We start from the raw sequence: 14593 nt of genomic DNA, 5'->3' as shown, positions 1-14593 counted from the left end.
ACACAGAACATTCATAAACACTGATAAGGCAGGGAAGGCCTTGAGCAAGAGTGCTTGGTACGGCTTCCCACGAAATAATGAGACACACACACATAACCAAGGACAGAGGGCTGACTACGCACACACAAAAACTCCTCTTCAGTCTGAACATTTTTGAAGACAAAGAACTCTACTCAGAGCCAATGGGACAGTGATACTAGCCTGAAGGAGACCTCGCCCAACTCATCAGAACCAACCAGAGGACCAGAACTTCCAGACTCAACCTACTTTCTGTGCTGTATAAAATGACTATGAATTTCTGTTATCTGGGCTCTGTCTGCAGGTTCCTTACGAGCCGAATGAACGAGTCCAAGCATGCTTGTATCAGATATCTTTACCTCTGAATAAAACTGCTTTTTATTATACGAATATCCACCCTGTCCAGAGTCTCTACTTCGTCTCAGTTCTCCAGTAAACTTGTGTCATCAACAACACCCATTAAAATTATATGCTTATAGCAGGTTTTGATTCAACCGAGCTGTTCAATTTCTGTGTCCACTTCTATCATCGTGTGCTTCGAGTAGAGCCCGCCTTCTGTTATGGCAAACAATCTGGTTGGCTGGCGTCACTCAACACACGCCGCCTTTTCTGCAGCGAATATTTACTACTGTACCTACTATCAAGGTAAACAAATACAGCAATATATGTTCACTCGGCATAAAAGATAGGGCTAGATGTAAGTTTACGAATGTATCTATGCGCAACCGAGAATTCATGCTAATATAATTTTTGTGCAATGGCATGGACGTTAGACTCATGTGGGCTTGTTATACAAGGCTCAGCGCAATGTCAGTGAGTTTTGTAACTGTCCGATAGTGTACTGTCGCTCATGGCAGGCGATGTTTTTGCCAGCACGTAGACATGTCAAATAGAGAAGTATATGCTAATTAGTAAAGTTGCTGTATATATCCTATTTGTATTGATTGGATGTATGCCTACAGTAGTTCTACTGTAGGCTACAGTAGAGTATGACACAGTAGTTCTACTGTAGGCTACAGTAGAGTATGACACAGTAGTTCTACTGTAGGCTACAGTAGAGTATGACACAGTAGTTCTACTGTAGGCTACAGTAGAGTATGACACAGTAGTTCTACTGTAGGCTACAGTAGAGTATGACACAGTAGTTCTACTGTAGGCTACAGTAGAGTATGATACAGTAGTTCTACTCTAGGCATTTTAATTTTTGTCGTTTTTGTCTTTTGTACACTGTCTGATTTTAATCAAATTGTAGTCATTTTAATTTTAAAAAGACAAAAATTAAAATGACTACAATTTGATTAAAATCAGACAGTGTACAAAAGACAAAAACGAAATTAAAATGATTACAATTTGATTAAAATCAGACAGTGTACAAAAGACAAAAACTATTTTGATCTGATAAAATAAACAATACTTTCCTGTTTTTCAAGAGAAACTCTTAGTAACACCGCTATGATGTCACAAAAATAGCATTAGCATATTCCGTGTCATACTGTGTCATACTCTACTGTAGCCTACAGTAGAACTACTGTATCATACTCTACTGTAGCCTACAGTAGAACTACTGTATCATACTCTACTGTAGCCTACAGTAGACTACTGTGTCATACTCTACTGTAGCCTAGAGTGGAACTACTGTATCATACTCTACTGTAGCCTACAGTAGACTACTGTGTCATACTCTACTGTAGCCTAGAGTGGAACTACTGTATCATACTCTACTGTAACCTACAGTAGAACTACTGTATCATACTCTACTGTAGCCTACAGTGGAACTACTGTATCATACTCTACTGTAGCCTACAGTAGAACTACTGTATCATACTCTACTGTAGCCTACAGTAGAACTACTGTGTCATACTCTACTGTAGCCTACAGTAGAACTACTGTATCATACTCTACTGTAGCCTACAGTAGAACTACTGTGTCATACTCTACTGTAGCCTACAGTAGAACTACTGTATCATACTCTACTGTAGCCTACAGTAGAACTACTGTGTCATACTCTACTGTAGCCTACAGTAGAACTACTGTATCATACTCTACTGTAGCCTACAGTAGAACTACTGTGTCACACTCTATTGTAGCCTACAGTAGAACTACTGTATCATACTCTATTGTAGCCTACAGTAGAACTACTGTATCATACTCTACTGTAGCCTAGAGTGGAACTACTGTATCATACTCTACTGTAGCCTACAGTGAGTTGTATTCATTCTCTGTTTTATTATGAATTCTGCACTGTTGAGGAAGAGCTGCAAGTAAGCATTTCACTGTACAGTTACATTTGTTCTATTCATGTACATGCACATTTGATTTGATGTATTATAAGTTATTGAAATATCTACGTATCTATGTAAATATCTATGTAAATATACAATTATTAGCCTACGTATTCAGAAATATATGTTATGGGTCTGAATGGAACCTGTCATTTTCTTTTGTCCTATCCAAAGTAAAGATATGTCTGAACATAAAAATGGCACTGTAATACACAACCCCTTATGTCAGAGGGTCATGTGTGTCAACACTTTTGGCCACAGAAGCACACCAGAGCTACTGTGGTCAGGAGTCGGACTCAGGACCTCATTTAAAGGTTTCCGTCTCATCCTTCTATCGTCATACCAAATGCTCTCTGGTTGTTTCACCCCACAGAGAAGCAAAACACAGACAGACAGACAGACGGACAGCCAACCAACCATCCAACCAACAAGCCAGACTGACAGACAGACCATCAAGATGCCTGCAGAGAAGGTACAGGAACCGGTGAAGACCAACGGTGTGACAAATGAAAGAGGGAAGATCATCACTGAAGTAGAGGATGATGAGGACAATCTCAGGTACTGAGGAGTAGTAGCCTATTGATTAGGATTGTCTATCACCCCTTTTAATCTATTCAATGTCAAATGATGGATCATGATTCAGGGTTATTGGTGAGGTGATCAGGGAAAACTTGGGGACCTAATAACAAGGGAAAACTTGGGGACCTAATAACAACATTTAGAAATTATAAGATTGATGGAGGGACTGTTTTCATTAGCCTGGTCCCAGATCTTTTGCGCTCTTGACAATTCGTTCTCAAGTTTGGTATGATAATGAGTAACAAGGAGTTGGCATGATAATGAGTAACAAGGAGTTGGTATGATAATGAGTAACAAGGAGTTGGCATGATAATGAGTAACAAGGAGTTGGTATGATGATGAGTAACAAGGAGTTGGTATGATGATGAGTAACAAGGAGTTGGCATGATGATGAGTAACAAGGAGTTGGCATGATAATGAGTAACAAGGAGTTGGCATGATGATGAGTAACAAGGAGTTGGTATGATAATGAGTAACAAGGAGTTGGTATGATAATGAGTAACAAGGAGTTGGCATGATAATGAGTAACAAGGAGTTGGCATGATGATGAGTAACAAGGAGTTGATATGATGATGAGTAACAAGGAGTTGGCATGATGATGAGTAACAAGGAGTTGGTATGATGATGAGTAACAAGGAGTTGGCATGATGATGAGTAACAAGGAGTTGGTATGATGATGAGTAACAAGGAGTTGGTATGATGATGAGTAACAAGGAGTTGGTATGATGATGAGTAACAAGGAGTTGGTATGATGATGAGTAACAAGGAGTTGGTATGATGATGAGTAACAAGGAGTTGGTATGATGATGAGTAACAAGGAGTTGGCATGATGATGAGTAACAAGGAGTTGAAATGATGATGAGTAACAAGGAGTTGAAATGATGATGAGTAACAAGGAGTTGGCATGATGATGAGTAACAAGGAGTTGGTATGATGATGAGTAACAAGGAGTTGGTATGATGAAGAGTAACAAGGAGTTGGCATGATGATGAGTAACAAGGAGTTGAAATGATGATGAGTAACAAGGAGTATATAAACATAGGCTATGTTTGCATGCCCTTAGCAGTTAATAGTTTTCACCTGTTATTTTTATCTGTCGTCCATCACCAATCTGTATAGTGATACCGGACTTCATTATTTTATGACCAAGAGTGTCGGCTTGCATACCTTTACCTGTGAATGATTTCACCTTTTTTACTATCTGTCTGTCTGTTGTTCCTCCATCTGTTCTTCACCTCCCCAGTCCAGATGACCTGTCCGAGTTGCTAGCGGAGGGAACCAAGGAGTCCCACGACAGAGCAGAGAACTGCCAGTTTGTCAAAGACTTCCTCAGGGGACGCATCCAAAGAGAACTGTTTAAGGTCAGTCTGCAGGGCTGGGCGAGAATGGGTTAACTGACAGGCCCAGACAAACCATGTTACACATTGACCCCTGATCAAATTCATTTAAACTCTTCCTTTATTCAGTCAAATGGTTGAGTTGGATGAAAATGTTTCATTGAAATAGTGCATGTGTAATATTCACATATTCACTTTACTGCCTTAGTCAGTTCTATTCAATAATAGACTGGAACTGAACTGAATATGATCTGCATTTCTGTCTTCCTGTGAGTTAATATTTCACCTCTGTCTCTCTCCTACGTGCTGTATCTCCCTCTCTCTCTTTCTGTCTCTCCCTCTTCCCTCCCTCCCTCCCTCCCTCCCTCCAGCGGGGCACAGTGGCGCTCTACTTTGTCTATACTGCCATGGAGGAGGAGATAGAGAGGAACAGGGACCACCCCCAGTTTGCCCCCATCTACTTCCCCACTGAGCTGCACCGACGTGAGGCTCTGGCCCGGGACCTGGAGTACTTCTATGGAGAAGACTGGGAGAAGCAGGTGCAGCCAGAAGAGGACGGGCCCCGGTCACTCCTCTGAGCCGGGTTCCTATCTGGTGCCTGGTTCACACTATAGGGCTGACCCAAACCGCACTGTGCTGGTAGTGCACAGTTACCGTAACTATGGTGGACGCGTAACCAGGCCAACCCAGTACAGCTCAGCTCGGCTTGGTTTGGCCTTATAGTGTGAATCAGTCATCGGTTTCTTCCTTCTAGGGAGTGTATTTCTATTCAATCTGCTTCTGCTTCTGCTTGCTCTTTGGGGTCTAGGCTGGGTAACTGATTTGATTGATTGATTAAGTGAATGATTGATTGATTGAACCAGGTCACCTGCTCCCCGGGCACCCAGCCATATGTAGACCGCATCCACGAAGTGGGACGTGAAGACCCGGTCCTGCTGGTGGCCCACTCCTACACCCGCTACATGGGTGACCTCTCTGGGGGTCAGATCCTTAAGAAGGTACATAAAAGGGTTTATTTCACACTTATATCGATACAACTGCCACAATGATGCACTTTGGTAGTTTATAACACAGAAACTGAATTGTAGTCCACAATAACGTTTATATGACATTGTATTAGCTTTCAGAGAATGTTTATACTCAACAAAAAGTGATTTCAGTTCATCTTTAAAATAATAAAACATTTTTAACAAACATATCAGCGTCAGCATTTTCTAATTGATTCTAATTAATTTATTAAAATGAACCCTATTCTAATGAAGGTGGCACAGCGGGCGCTGAAGCTGCCCTCTAGTGGCGAGGGGCTGCACTTCTACCAGTTTGAGGGCATCCACAGCACCAAGGCCTTTAAACAGTTGTACAGGAGCAGGATGAACGAGCTGGAGATGGACCAGGAGACCAAGGAGAGGATCATAGCCGAGTCTAACCTGGCCTTCAAGTTCAACATGGAGGTAAGATATTATTGATCAGGGTGGTTTTCATTAACCTCGTTCGACCATCCTGATCTCGCTAGCTTACATTCGGTTTCGCTCCACGTGGTTTATTCAGGATGGTGGATCAGGCTGTGATTTCATGATGCTAGTAGTGATCTACCACATGTAGTACTGACATATGATAGGTATCCTAACAGCTGTCTTGTGGTTAGCATAACAGCTGTCTTGTGGTTAGCATAACAGCTGTCTTGTGGTTAGCATAACAGCTGTCTTGTGGTTAGCATAACAGCTGTCTTGTGATTAGCATAACAGCTCTCTTGTGGTTAGCATAACAGCTGTCTTGTGGTTAGCATAACAGCTGTCTTGTGGTTAGCATAACAGCTGTTTTGTGGTTAGCATAACAGCTGTTTTGTGGTTAGCGTAACAGCTGTCTTGTGGTTAGCGTAACAGCTGTCTTGTGGTTAGCGTAACAGCTGTTTTGTGGTTAGTGTAACATCTGTCTTGTGGTTAGCGTAACAGCTGTCTTGTGGTTAGCGTAACAGCTGTCTTGTGGTTAGCGTAACAGCTGTCTTGTGGTTAGCGTAACAGCTGTCTTGTGGTTAGCGTAACAGCTGTCTTGTGGTTAGCGTAACAGGTGTCTTGTGGTTAGCGTAACAGCTGTTTTGAGCTTGAAGAACACTGATATGAAGGCATAACACTTGATAAGTGTAATATAAATGATGTAAAAGGGTTTGGGAATATGGTTTGGCCTTTTAAACATCATACTCATTAATTGTTTGTAGGATTTTGTTGTAAGATGCTGATTTAATGCTGTTGGATACTTACCTGTCCCCAGGTGTTCACAGAGCTGGAGGAGGCAGGGAAGAGCATCAAGGAAGAGGTGATGGACGCAGGGTTCCCAGGACATGGCCATGGGGACATGGACGGAGACATTAACAAGTGCCCTTACTACTCTGCCAAAATGGGTAAGCTGCCTGCCTGAACTTCTCACACTTTAACATCTCCTTTTTCTGTGTTTGGCATCAATTAGACATGTCAAGTCATATGACAACACATTTGGTACTAACAGTAGTAACAGAATGAGGTCACAATGCAATCTTTCACTCAAGATCGTTTCTAGAAATTAGAACATGAATAACTGAATTATTATCCTTCTCTTTCTTCTCTTCCTCCTCTTCCTCCTCTCTCTCTCTAGTGGCCAGTGGCAACACTAACTTTGCCTGTCAGTTAGCCATGATGCTGCTGAGACATCCTGTTGGTCAGATGGTTCTGGCCAGCTGGGCGGCTGCTGTCGCCGGATTGGCTGCCTGGTACCTCATGTGATCTGTCACAGACTGATTCAGCCAATCATATGTTTAAAGGGCGGAAGACTCAACAAGGAAATTATGGACTTCTGGAGGAGGAAGGCCAAGCTTTGTCCAGACTAATGAACTTGTTCCCTCCCTCAATCCTTTTCATTCTTTATTTCTCTCACTCCCTTCGTTGCTGTGTTGATACCAGCTGGTTGTTGTAGTAATGATGTCACTGTAACGTTGTAGGGTATGAACCCGTCTTTAATGAATCTTTTCACTGCCTACATGCAGATGATCTCCTTAGTAATGTCCTCTTCAGTACTTATCACCTGCACTATTCTGCTTATCAACACTGAATAGTTACATTGTTCAAATTTCGTTTATGGCTGTAAGTGTGTATTGAAACTATACTGTACTCGCAGTACAGTGTATTTTAGGCATATACAGTTGAAGTCGGAAGTTTGCGTACACTTAGGTTGGAGTCATTAACATTTGTTTTTCAGCCACTCCACACATTTCTTGTTAACAAACTATAGTTTTGGCAAGTCGGTTAGGACATCTACTTTGTGTATGACACAAGTAATTTTCCCAGCAATTGTTCACAGACAGATTATTTCACTTATAATTCACTGTATCACAATTCCAGTGGGTCAGAAGTTTACATACACTAAGTTGACTGTTTAAACACCTTGGAAAATTCCAGAAAATAATTCCATGGATTTAGCAGCTTCTGATAGGCTAATTGACATCATTTGAGTCAATTGAAGGTGTACCTGTGGATGTATTTCAAGGCCAACCTTCAAACTCAGTGCCTCTTTGCTTGACATCATGGGAAAATCAAAAGAAATCCGCCAAGACCTCAGAAAACAAATTGTAGACCTCCACATGTCTGGTTCATCCTTGGGAGCAATTTCCAAACGCCTGAAGGTATCACGTTCATCTGTACAAACAATAGTATGCAAGTACAAACACCATGGGACCACGCAGCCGTCATAACGCTCAGGAAGGGGACACGTTCTGTCTCCTAGAGATGAATGTACTTTGGTGCGAAAAGTGCAAATCAATCCCAGAACAACAGCAAAGGACCTTGTGAAGATGCTGGAGGAAACGGGTACAAAAGTATCTATATCCACAGTAAAACGAGTCCTATATCGACATAACCTGAAATGCCGCTCAGCAAGGAAGAAGCCACTGCTCCAAAACCGCCAAAAAAAAGCTAGACTACGCTTTGCAACTGCACATGGGGACAAAGATCGTACTTTTTGGAGAAATGTCCTCTGGTCTGATGAAACAAAAATAGAACTGTTTGGCCATAATGACCATCGTTATGTTTGGAGGAAAAAGGGGGAGGCTTGCAAGCCGAAGAACACCATCCCAACTGTGAAGCACGGGGGTGGAAGCATCCTGTTGTGGGGGTGCTTTGCTGCAGGAGGGACTGGTGTACTTCACAAAATAGATGGCATCATGAGGGAGGAAAATGATGTGGATATATTGAAGCAACATCTCAAGACATCAGTCAGGAAGTTAAAGCTTGGTCGCAAATGGGTCTTCCAAATGGACAATGACCCCAAGCATACTTCCAAAGCTGTGGCAAAATGGCTTAAGGACAACAAAGTCAAGGTATTGGAGTGACCATCACAAAGACCTGACCTCAATCCTATAGAACATTTGTGGGCAGAACTGAAAAAGTGTGTGCGAGCAAGGAGGATTACAAACCTGACTCAGTTACACCAGCTCTGTCAGGAGGAATGGGCCAAAATTCACCCAACTTATTGTGGTAGGCTAATGGAAGGCTACCCAAAATATTTGACTCAAGTTAAACAATTTAAAGGCAATGCTACCAAATACGAATTGATTGTATGTAAACTTCTGACCCACTTGGAATGTGATTGGGGAAAAAGCTTAAATAAATCATTCTCTCTACTATTATTCTGACATTTCACATTCTTAAAATAAAGTGGTGATCCTAACTGACCTAAAACAGGGGATTTCTACTAGGATTAAATGTCAGGATTGTGAAAAACTGAGTTTAAATGTATTTGGCTAAAGTGTATGTAAACTTCCGACTTCAACTGTATTTATGTTGTAAATGTTGCAAAGATTTTGATCTTGTAATTATGTAATTGCAATACAAAATGTATATGTTTGGGAAAGCAGTATTTGAAAACCTGTCCGCTGTATGCAATGCTGATTTTTTTTAAACATGTTGACAAATGTGTTTTATCAATGCTTTTGTATTCCAAGAGATCTATTGGGAATGCTGCCTGTGTTAAACTGTAGACCAGAATGTAGTACACATAGATGTAATGGGAATGCTGCCTGTGTTAAACTGTAGACCAGAATGTAGTACACATAGATGCCTTAGCCAGGAAGGTTCTTGGTCTATAACGCTTTAATAAAGAGAAGTTAAAATCACAGTTACATCTCAATGTTTTCATGCCATAATAATAATCCACATGAATCATGTTAATCCAAGTTAATCTGTCGTTCCAATGTCTACCAACAGGTGGCATATATGCTTAATGTTTGACATTTTGGAAAACTGGACATTTCAGGATGTAAGAATCTTGACCTCAGCAATGAATGAATACATGAAACCCACCCTCCCTCACCTGTCATAGAAGTCCTCTTACAAAAATAAGGTAATCTAAAACCGACCTATTTTGATCCATCCTATAATTATTACTGTCATGACCTGACCCTTTAGTCTCCAGGAGAGCAGTGTAGTCAATGATAGTGGTGTGTGGTATACTGGACGATTCCGCACGGGCCCCCACCTCCACTTCTCTGAATGGCTGTGGTTGAGAGTAAGGACGATGGCACACAGTCTTGTGGTTCCACCTGCACCACATGTTCACACTTCCACACAGTGAGTATTTCCGTTATATTTTAAACTACTGCGCAGTCAACCAGCATCATTTGATATGAATATTCTATTTTTAAGGTTATACTGTATGTGTAATGACCTTTAAAATATTGGTATTTTTTATTGGCATTTATGTGCAGAGTGTCAAGAAAAAAGGCTTCTGAAGTTTGTAATTTCCACTTTGAAAATGTTGGACTTCGCTTACGAAAAATGTATCAAACCCTACAAAAACGTCCATGAATGATCCTGTTGCTGCAGGATTCATTTCCTGCAGTGGCATACTGGCTCAAATGAAGATCCTACATCTGTACTTTCTGTCAGTCAAACAAGCATCATGTCTTTGACCCATACTGGCCATTCAACTTGCCAGAACAAGACAACTGGAAAACACAGTTGATCATTAATTCCCACCTCTGTACACTCCTCTTGATCCCACTCATTCCAGATTAATATCTAGCTTCCTCGTGAGGTATTTGTGATTTGCCGTACTGTATTGTGACTTCCCACTGATTGGATGTGTTTTTGGCGTTGGCACAAAACTTCATAATTCAAATAACCCATAGAATCCCGTTCACATTTTCCGTAGGATACCGCCATTAGCAACCGGCTAAAAGAGTTGAGGAAGTTGAGTTTGATGGTCCTTGTATGAAGACTGAGGTTCCAGGGCCCAGACCTAAGGTAACTCAATAGATCAACTCTCGACCATATCACACCAAGGACCAGACCTACTAAGTTTATCACACTTTGCAAAGGCAAGAAAAACGACACTATTAAAGACAGTTTTATGGGATTGTGTTTCATTCTCGTATAGAAAAAACAAGTGAAAACTATGCAGTAGTGCAAATTCTTAGTAAATCTGTCCCTCACTGCAAAGTGCCAACTGTCTAACAGTATTGTTGTCTGTTAGTTAGGGTAGCAGGGATGGTAAGGGGAACAACATATTTTTTTACAATTTAAAACGGTCTATGACTGTTTGTGAAATATCTTGTGAGTATTAACATTGGCCAAAGCTCTCAGGGATCAATCAATTACACATATAATAGAAGAAGCCATTTAAAGCACTTTAAATTCAGGACATGGTTGTTTGTTAAGTACTGGTAGTATCCATTCATCTCTACTGTTGTTCTCCACAGATCCTAGCACAACAACTGGAGGGGATTCAGGTAAGAAATACACATAACACACTCAGATTTATATGATATAATATGAATGAAATGCCATGTCACTGCTGAAGGACAAAAACAGAAAGTGAAGAGAAATGTCCACATCGTGAAAAAAGTGTCTTATTCTCCTTGACGTCCTCTGTCCACAAGTCATATCATATTGGATTTGTACGATGAGTCATGTGTAACGGCACCAGTGAAGATAGCCTCTTCTCTGTCCCCCTTGAACATCTCTGTCCCTCTTGAACATCTTCTTTTCCCCTCTACAGAGTGTTGTCCAGGTGAACTTCTTCTGTGACTATGAGTAGAGTAAACGTAACTACCTGGTGGACGTGGATGGGAACCGCATGCTGGATGTCTACACCCAGATCGCATCCATACCCATAGGTGGATATTCTATTCTATAGGACCCAGAGTTGTTCCTGGTTAGTTCACGTGGTCAGGAAAGACTTCAAATGTAAGTTTTTCTCTCTGTGATTTCCATGATACAATCACACCAGGCACTCACAAAAGTCATGACTGATCCGGAAAATATGGTAAGCAGCAATGTTGATCTTGAGAATTGAAAAACATTTGATTTGCCATTGATGATGTGTAACTATTTTCTACAATCTGTGTCAGGGAACGTTTGTCAACCGACCAGCTCTTGGGATGATGCCACCGGAGCAATTCTCTGAGAAGCTTGTCAACGGCCTGATGGCAGTAAGTTTGATTTCAAATACACCTCGGAATATAACATCACACCCTGTTAACACTATTACTAACCATGCATACACTTTCTAGACATATCAGGACACAGAGGACCACATTGGAAATATGTGTTTTATGATACTGTATTGTGTTATCCCCTGGACTTTGTACTTTATTAATGAATTCAAACCCAAGAATAAATGGAATGAAATCAAATAACTCAAGTGATTACATGACTGGTGCGCTTCCTCCATTTGTCCACTAGGTGACACCCAAGGGCTTCAGCCGGGTCCAGACCATGGCCTGTGGATCCTGCTCCAATGAGAACACCTACAAAGCCATCTTCATCTGGTACAGAGTAAGGGCAGGACCATGGACAGTAACGCATTTATAAAGTCTATATTAAATATGGGCGGTATATATAGCAGGCTTTTACTCTATGTGTTTCTTAGAACAAGATGAGAGGAAGTCCGGAACCAACTCCAGAGGAAGTAAGAACTAGTGTCATCAACCAGGTAGGTAACTCACACTCCCTCACAACTCTCCTGTTTGTCATTTTGTTATATAGGGCCAGCAGTTTCTCAGTCTGGTGTTCTCTCGTTCTTTTTCCAGGTTCCTGGCTGCCCTGACCTGACTCTTCTGTCCCACGGAAGAACTCTGGGTAAGACTTTAATATGTACTTACTTAATTACTTAGGCTGATACAATCTGACTAGGGTACTGAGAGGGTACACAAGGTACTTCCAACTGGGATGTAGGTAATTGCAATGACAATACATAGGTTTTAGAACCACGTAATATCAAGTCTGAACTCAAGGCTCTTCTATTCTCCCAGGCTGTCTGGCCACCACTCACACCAAGGCCATACAGAAGCTGGACGTGCAGTCTTTTGACTGGCCCATCACCCCCTTCCCCCAGCTGAGGTACCCCCTGGACCAGTTTGAGAGGGAGAACGCACGGGAGGAGGCACGCTGCCTGGAGGAGGTGAGTCTCTCTCTATATATACAGTATCTATATCTATATATACAGTATACGGTCCCGTGTGGCTCAGTTGGTAGAGCATGGCGCTTGCAACGCCAGGGTTGTGGGTTCAATTCCCACAGGGGGACCAGGATGAATATGTATGAACTTTCCAATTTGTAAGTCGCTCTGGATAAGAGCGTCTGCTAAATGACGTAAATGTAATGTATCTCTTCTTCCTAATCTGACCATCCAACTGGCTCTCATCCCTTATTCCCCTCATCGATCTGAACTATACTTTCTTTCATTCTCCCCCCTGACCTTCATTCTTACCTCTATTCCTCTCATCCCTCGTTCAATCCCTCCCATCTCAGGCGGAGGACCTGATAGTGAAGTGGAATCAGAAGGGTCGGCACGTGGCGGGGGTGGTGATCGAGCCAATCCAGGCAGAGGGAGGGGATAACCACGCCTCCTTTGACTTCTACAGGAAGCTCAGGGGAATCACCAAGAAGGTAGAGAAAGGATCCTTACTGGTTATAGACAGAGTACAGAGCATCTGGAGGGATATGAATCATGCTGACAATCTAACTGATTTGATTATCTTGTTAGTGAAAATGATCAAATTAGTAGATATTGAGTAGAATTCCTTTAATTGAGACTTGGTATAAGCCACCTACCAAAGTGTGTTTTATCAAATACTTCTTTAAATACATTGATTGGTAAATAATATGAAGCTATCAAGGTACACTCATCTAGAAATCAGTACTTTACTGTGTAAGTACACTGTAAACAGTATTGTGATTACACAGGTCTTTAGTCATTTCAACCTACTGACCTTTGTGTGTCCGTCAGCATGGCTGTGCCTTCCTAGCGGATGAGGTGCAGACGGGGCGGGTCTACGGGGAAATTCTGGGCCCACGAGCACTGGGGATTGGACGACCCCGCTGACATCATCTCCTTCAGCAAGAAGATGCTGACAGGAGGATACTACCAGAAAGATAGCTTTCAGCCTGACATGGTAGTGTGTGTGTGTGTATGTGTGGTACTTTTATATCAACCTTTTTACCTTATTTTTTTTTCTTTCTCTTCTCCTCTCCTCTCCTTTCTTATTTTCTTCTCCAGCCGTTCAGGATCTTCAACACGTGGCTTGGAGACCACACTAAGAACCTGTTGCTGACCGAGGTCATAAATGTCATCAAGACAGAGAACCTGCTGGACCAGGCCAAGAGGTCAGGCAAGGTCATGCTGGAGGGACTCTACGACCTACAGGTGAGTTAGGGTCAAAGGTTAGGAGTCACTGTTAGGGGAGTGAAGAATGATCCCTATTTGATATTTACTGTGGTTGTGTTATGAGTAGAGGGAGAGTGGTCGTTTGTAGTTTGTGTGTGTGAGACAGCATGCATCACCCCGCTCCTCTCTCTTCAAGGATAAGCACTCCCACATGCTCAGTAGAGCGAGGGGCATCGGGACGTTCTGTGCCATCGATGTTAAGGATGAAGACACACGCAACAACCTCCTCCTCCTCAAGGCCAGGAATGAGGGTAAGACTCTTAGCATGTAGGATGTGATTAATCTTCAAGGCCAGGAATAAGGGTAAGACTCTTAGCATGTAGGATGTGATGAATCCTCAAGGCCAGGAATAAGGGTAAGACACTTAGCATGCAGGATGTGATGAATCATCAAGGCCAGGAATAAGGGTAAGACTCTTAGCATGTAGGATGTGATGAATCCTCAAGGCCAGGAATAAGGGTAAGACACTTAGCATGTAGGATGTGATGAATCCTCAAGGCCAGGAAAAAGGGTAAGACTCTTAGCATGTAGGATGTGATGAATCCTCAAGGCCAGGAATAAGGGTAAGACTCTTAGCATGTAGGATGTGATGAATCCTCAAGGCCAGGAATAAGGGTAAGACTCTTAGCATGTAGGATGTGATGAATCCTCAAGGCCAGGAATAAGGGTAAGACTCTTAGCATG

The 14593-nt window shown here is 42.0% G+C and overlaps 1 protein-coding gene and 1 pseudogene across 1 annotated transcript; both read left to right on the top strand.

Annotated features, from left to right (window-relative positions):
- Nucleotides 1-564: 564 nt before the first annotated feature.
- Nucleotides 565-9356, top strand: LOC129851311 (heme oxygenase 2-like). The gene is made up of 8 exons (XM_055917759.1): nt 565-663; nt 2674-2858; nt 4123-4240; nt 4588-4755; nt 5080-5214; nt 5479-5667; nt 6485-6614; nt 6845-9356. Exons 2-8 carry the CDS (start codon nt 2758-2760, stop codon nt 6970-6972), a joined length of 969 nt encoding a protein of 322 aa, XP_055773734.1. The 5' UTR covers nt 565-663; nt 2674-2757; the 3' UTR covers nt 6973-9356.
- Nucleotides 9357-10437: 1081 nt separating this feature from the next.
- LOC129851310 (4-aminobutyrate aminotransferase, mitochondrial-like) lies at nt 10438-13892 on the top strand (annotated as a pseudogene).
- The last annotated feature ends 701 nt before the right edge of the window (nt 13893-14593 follow it).

Source organism: Salvelinus fontinalis, chromosome 3 (genome assembly GCF_029448725.1).
Source record: "Salvelinus fontinalis isolate EN_2023a chromosome 3, ASM2944872v1, whole genome shotgun sequence".
Taxonomy (NCBI): domain Eukaryota; kingdom Metazoa; phylum Chordata; class Actinopteri; order Salmoniformes; family Salmonidae; genus Salvelinus; species Salvelinus fontinalis.
This window is presented reverse-complemented; position numbering and strand designations above follow the sequence as displayed.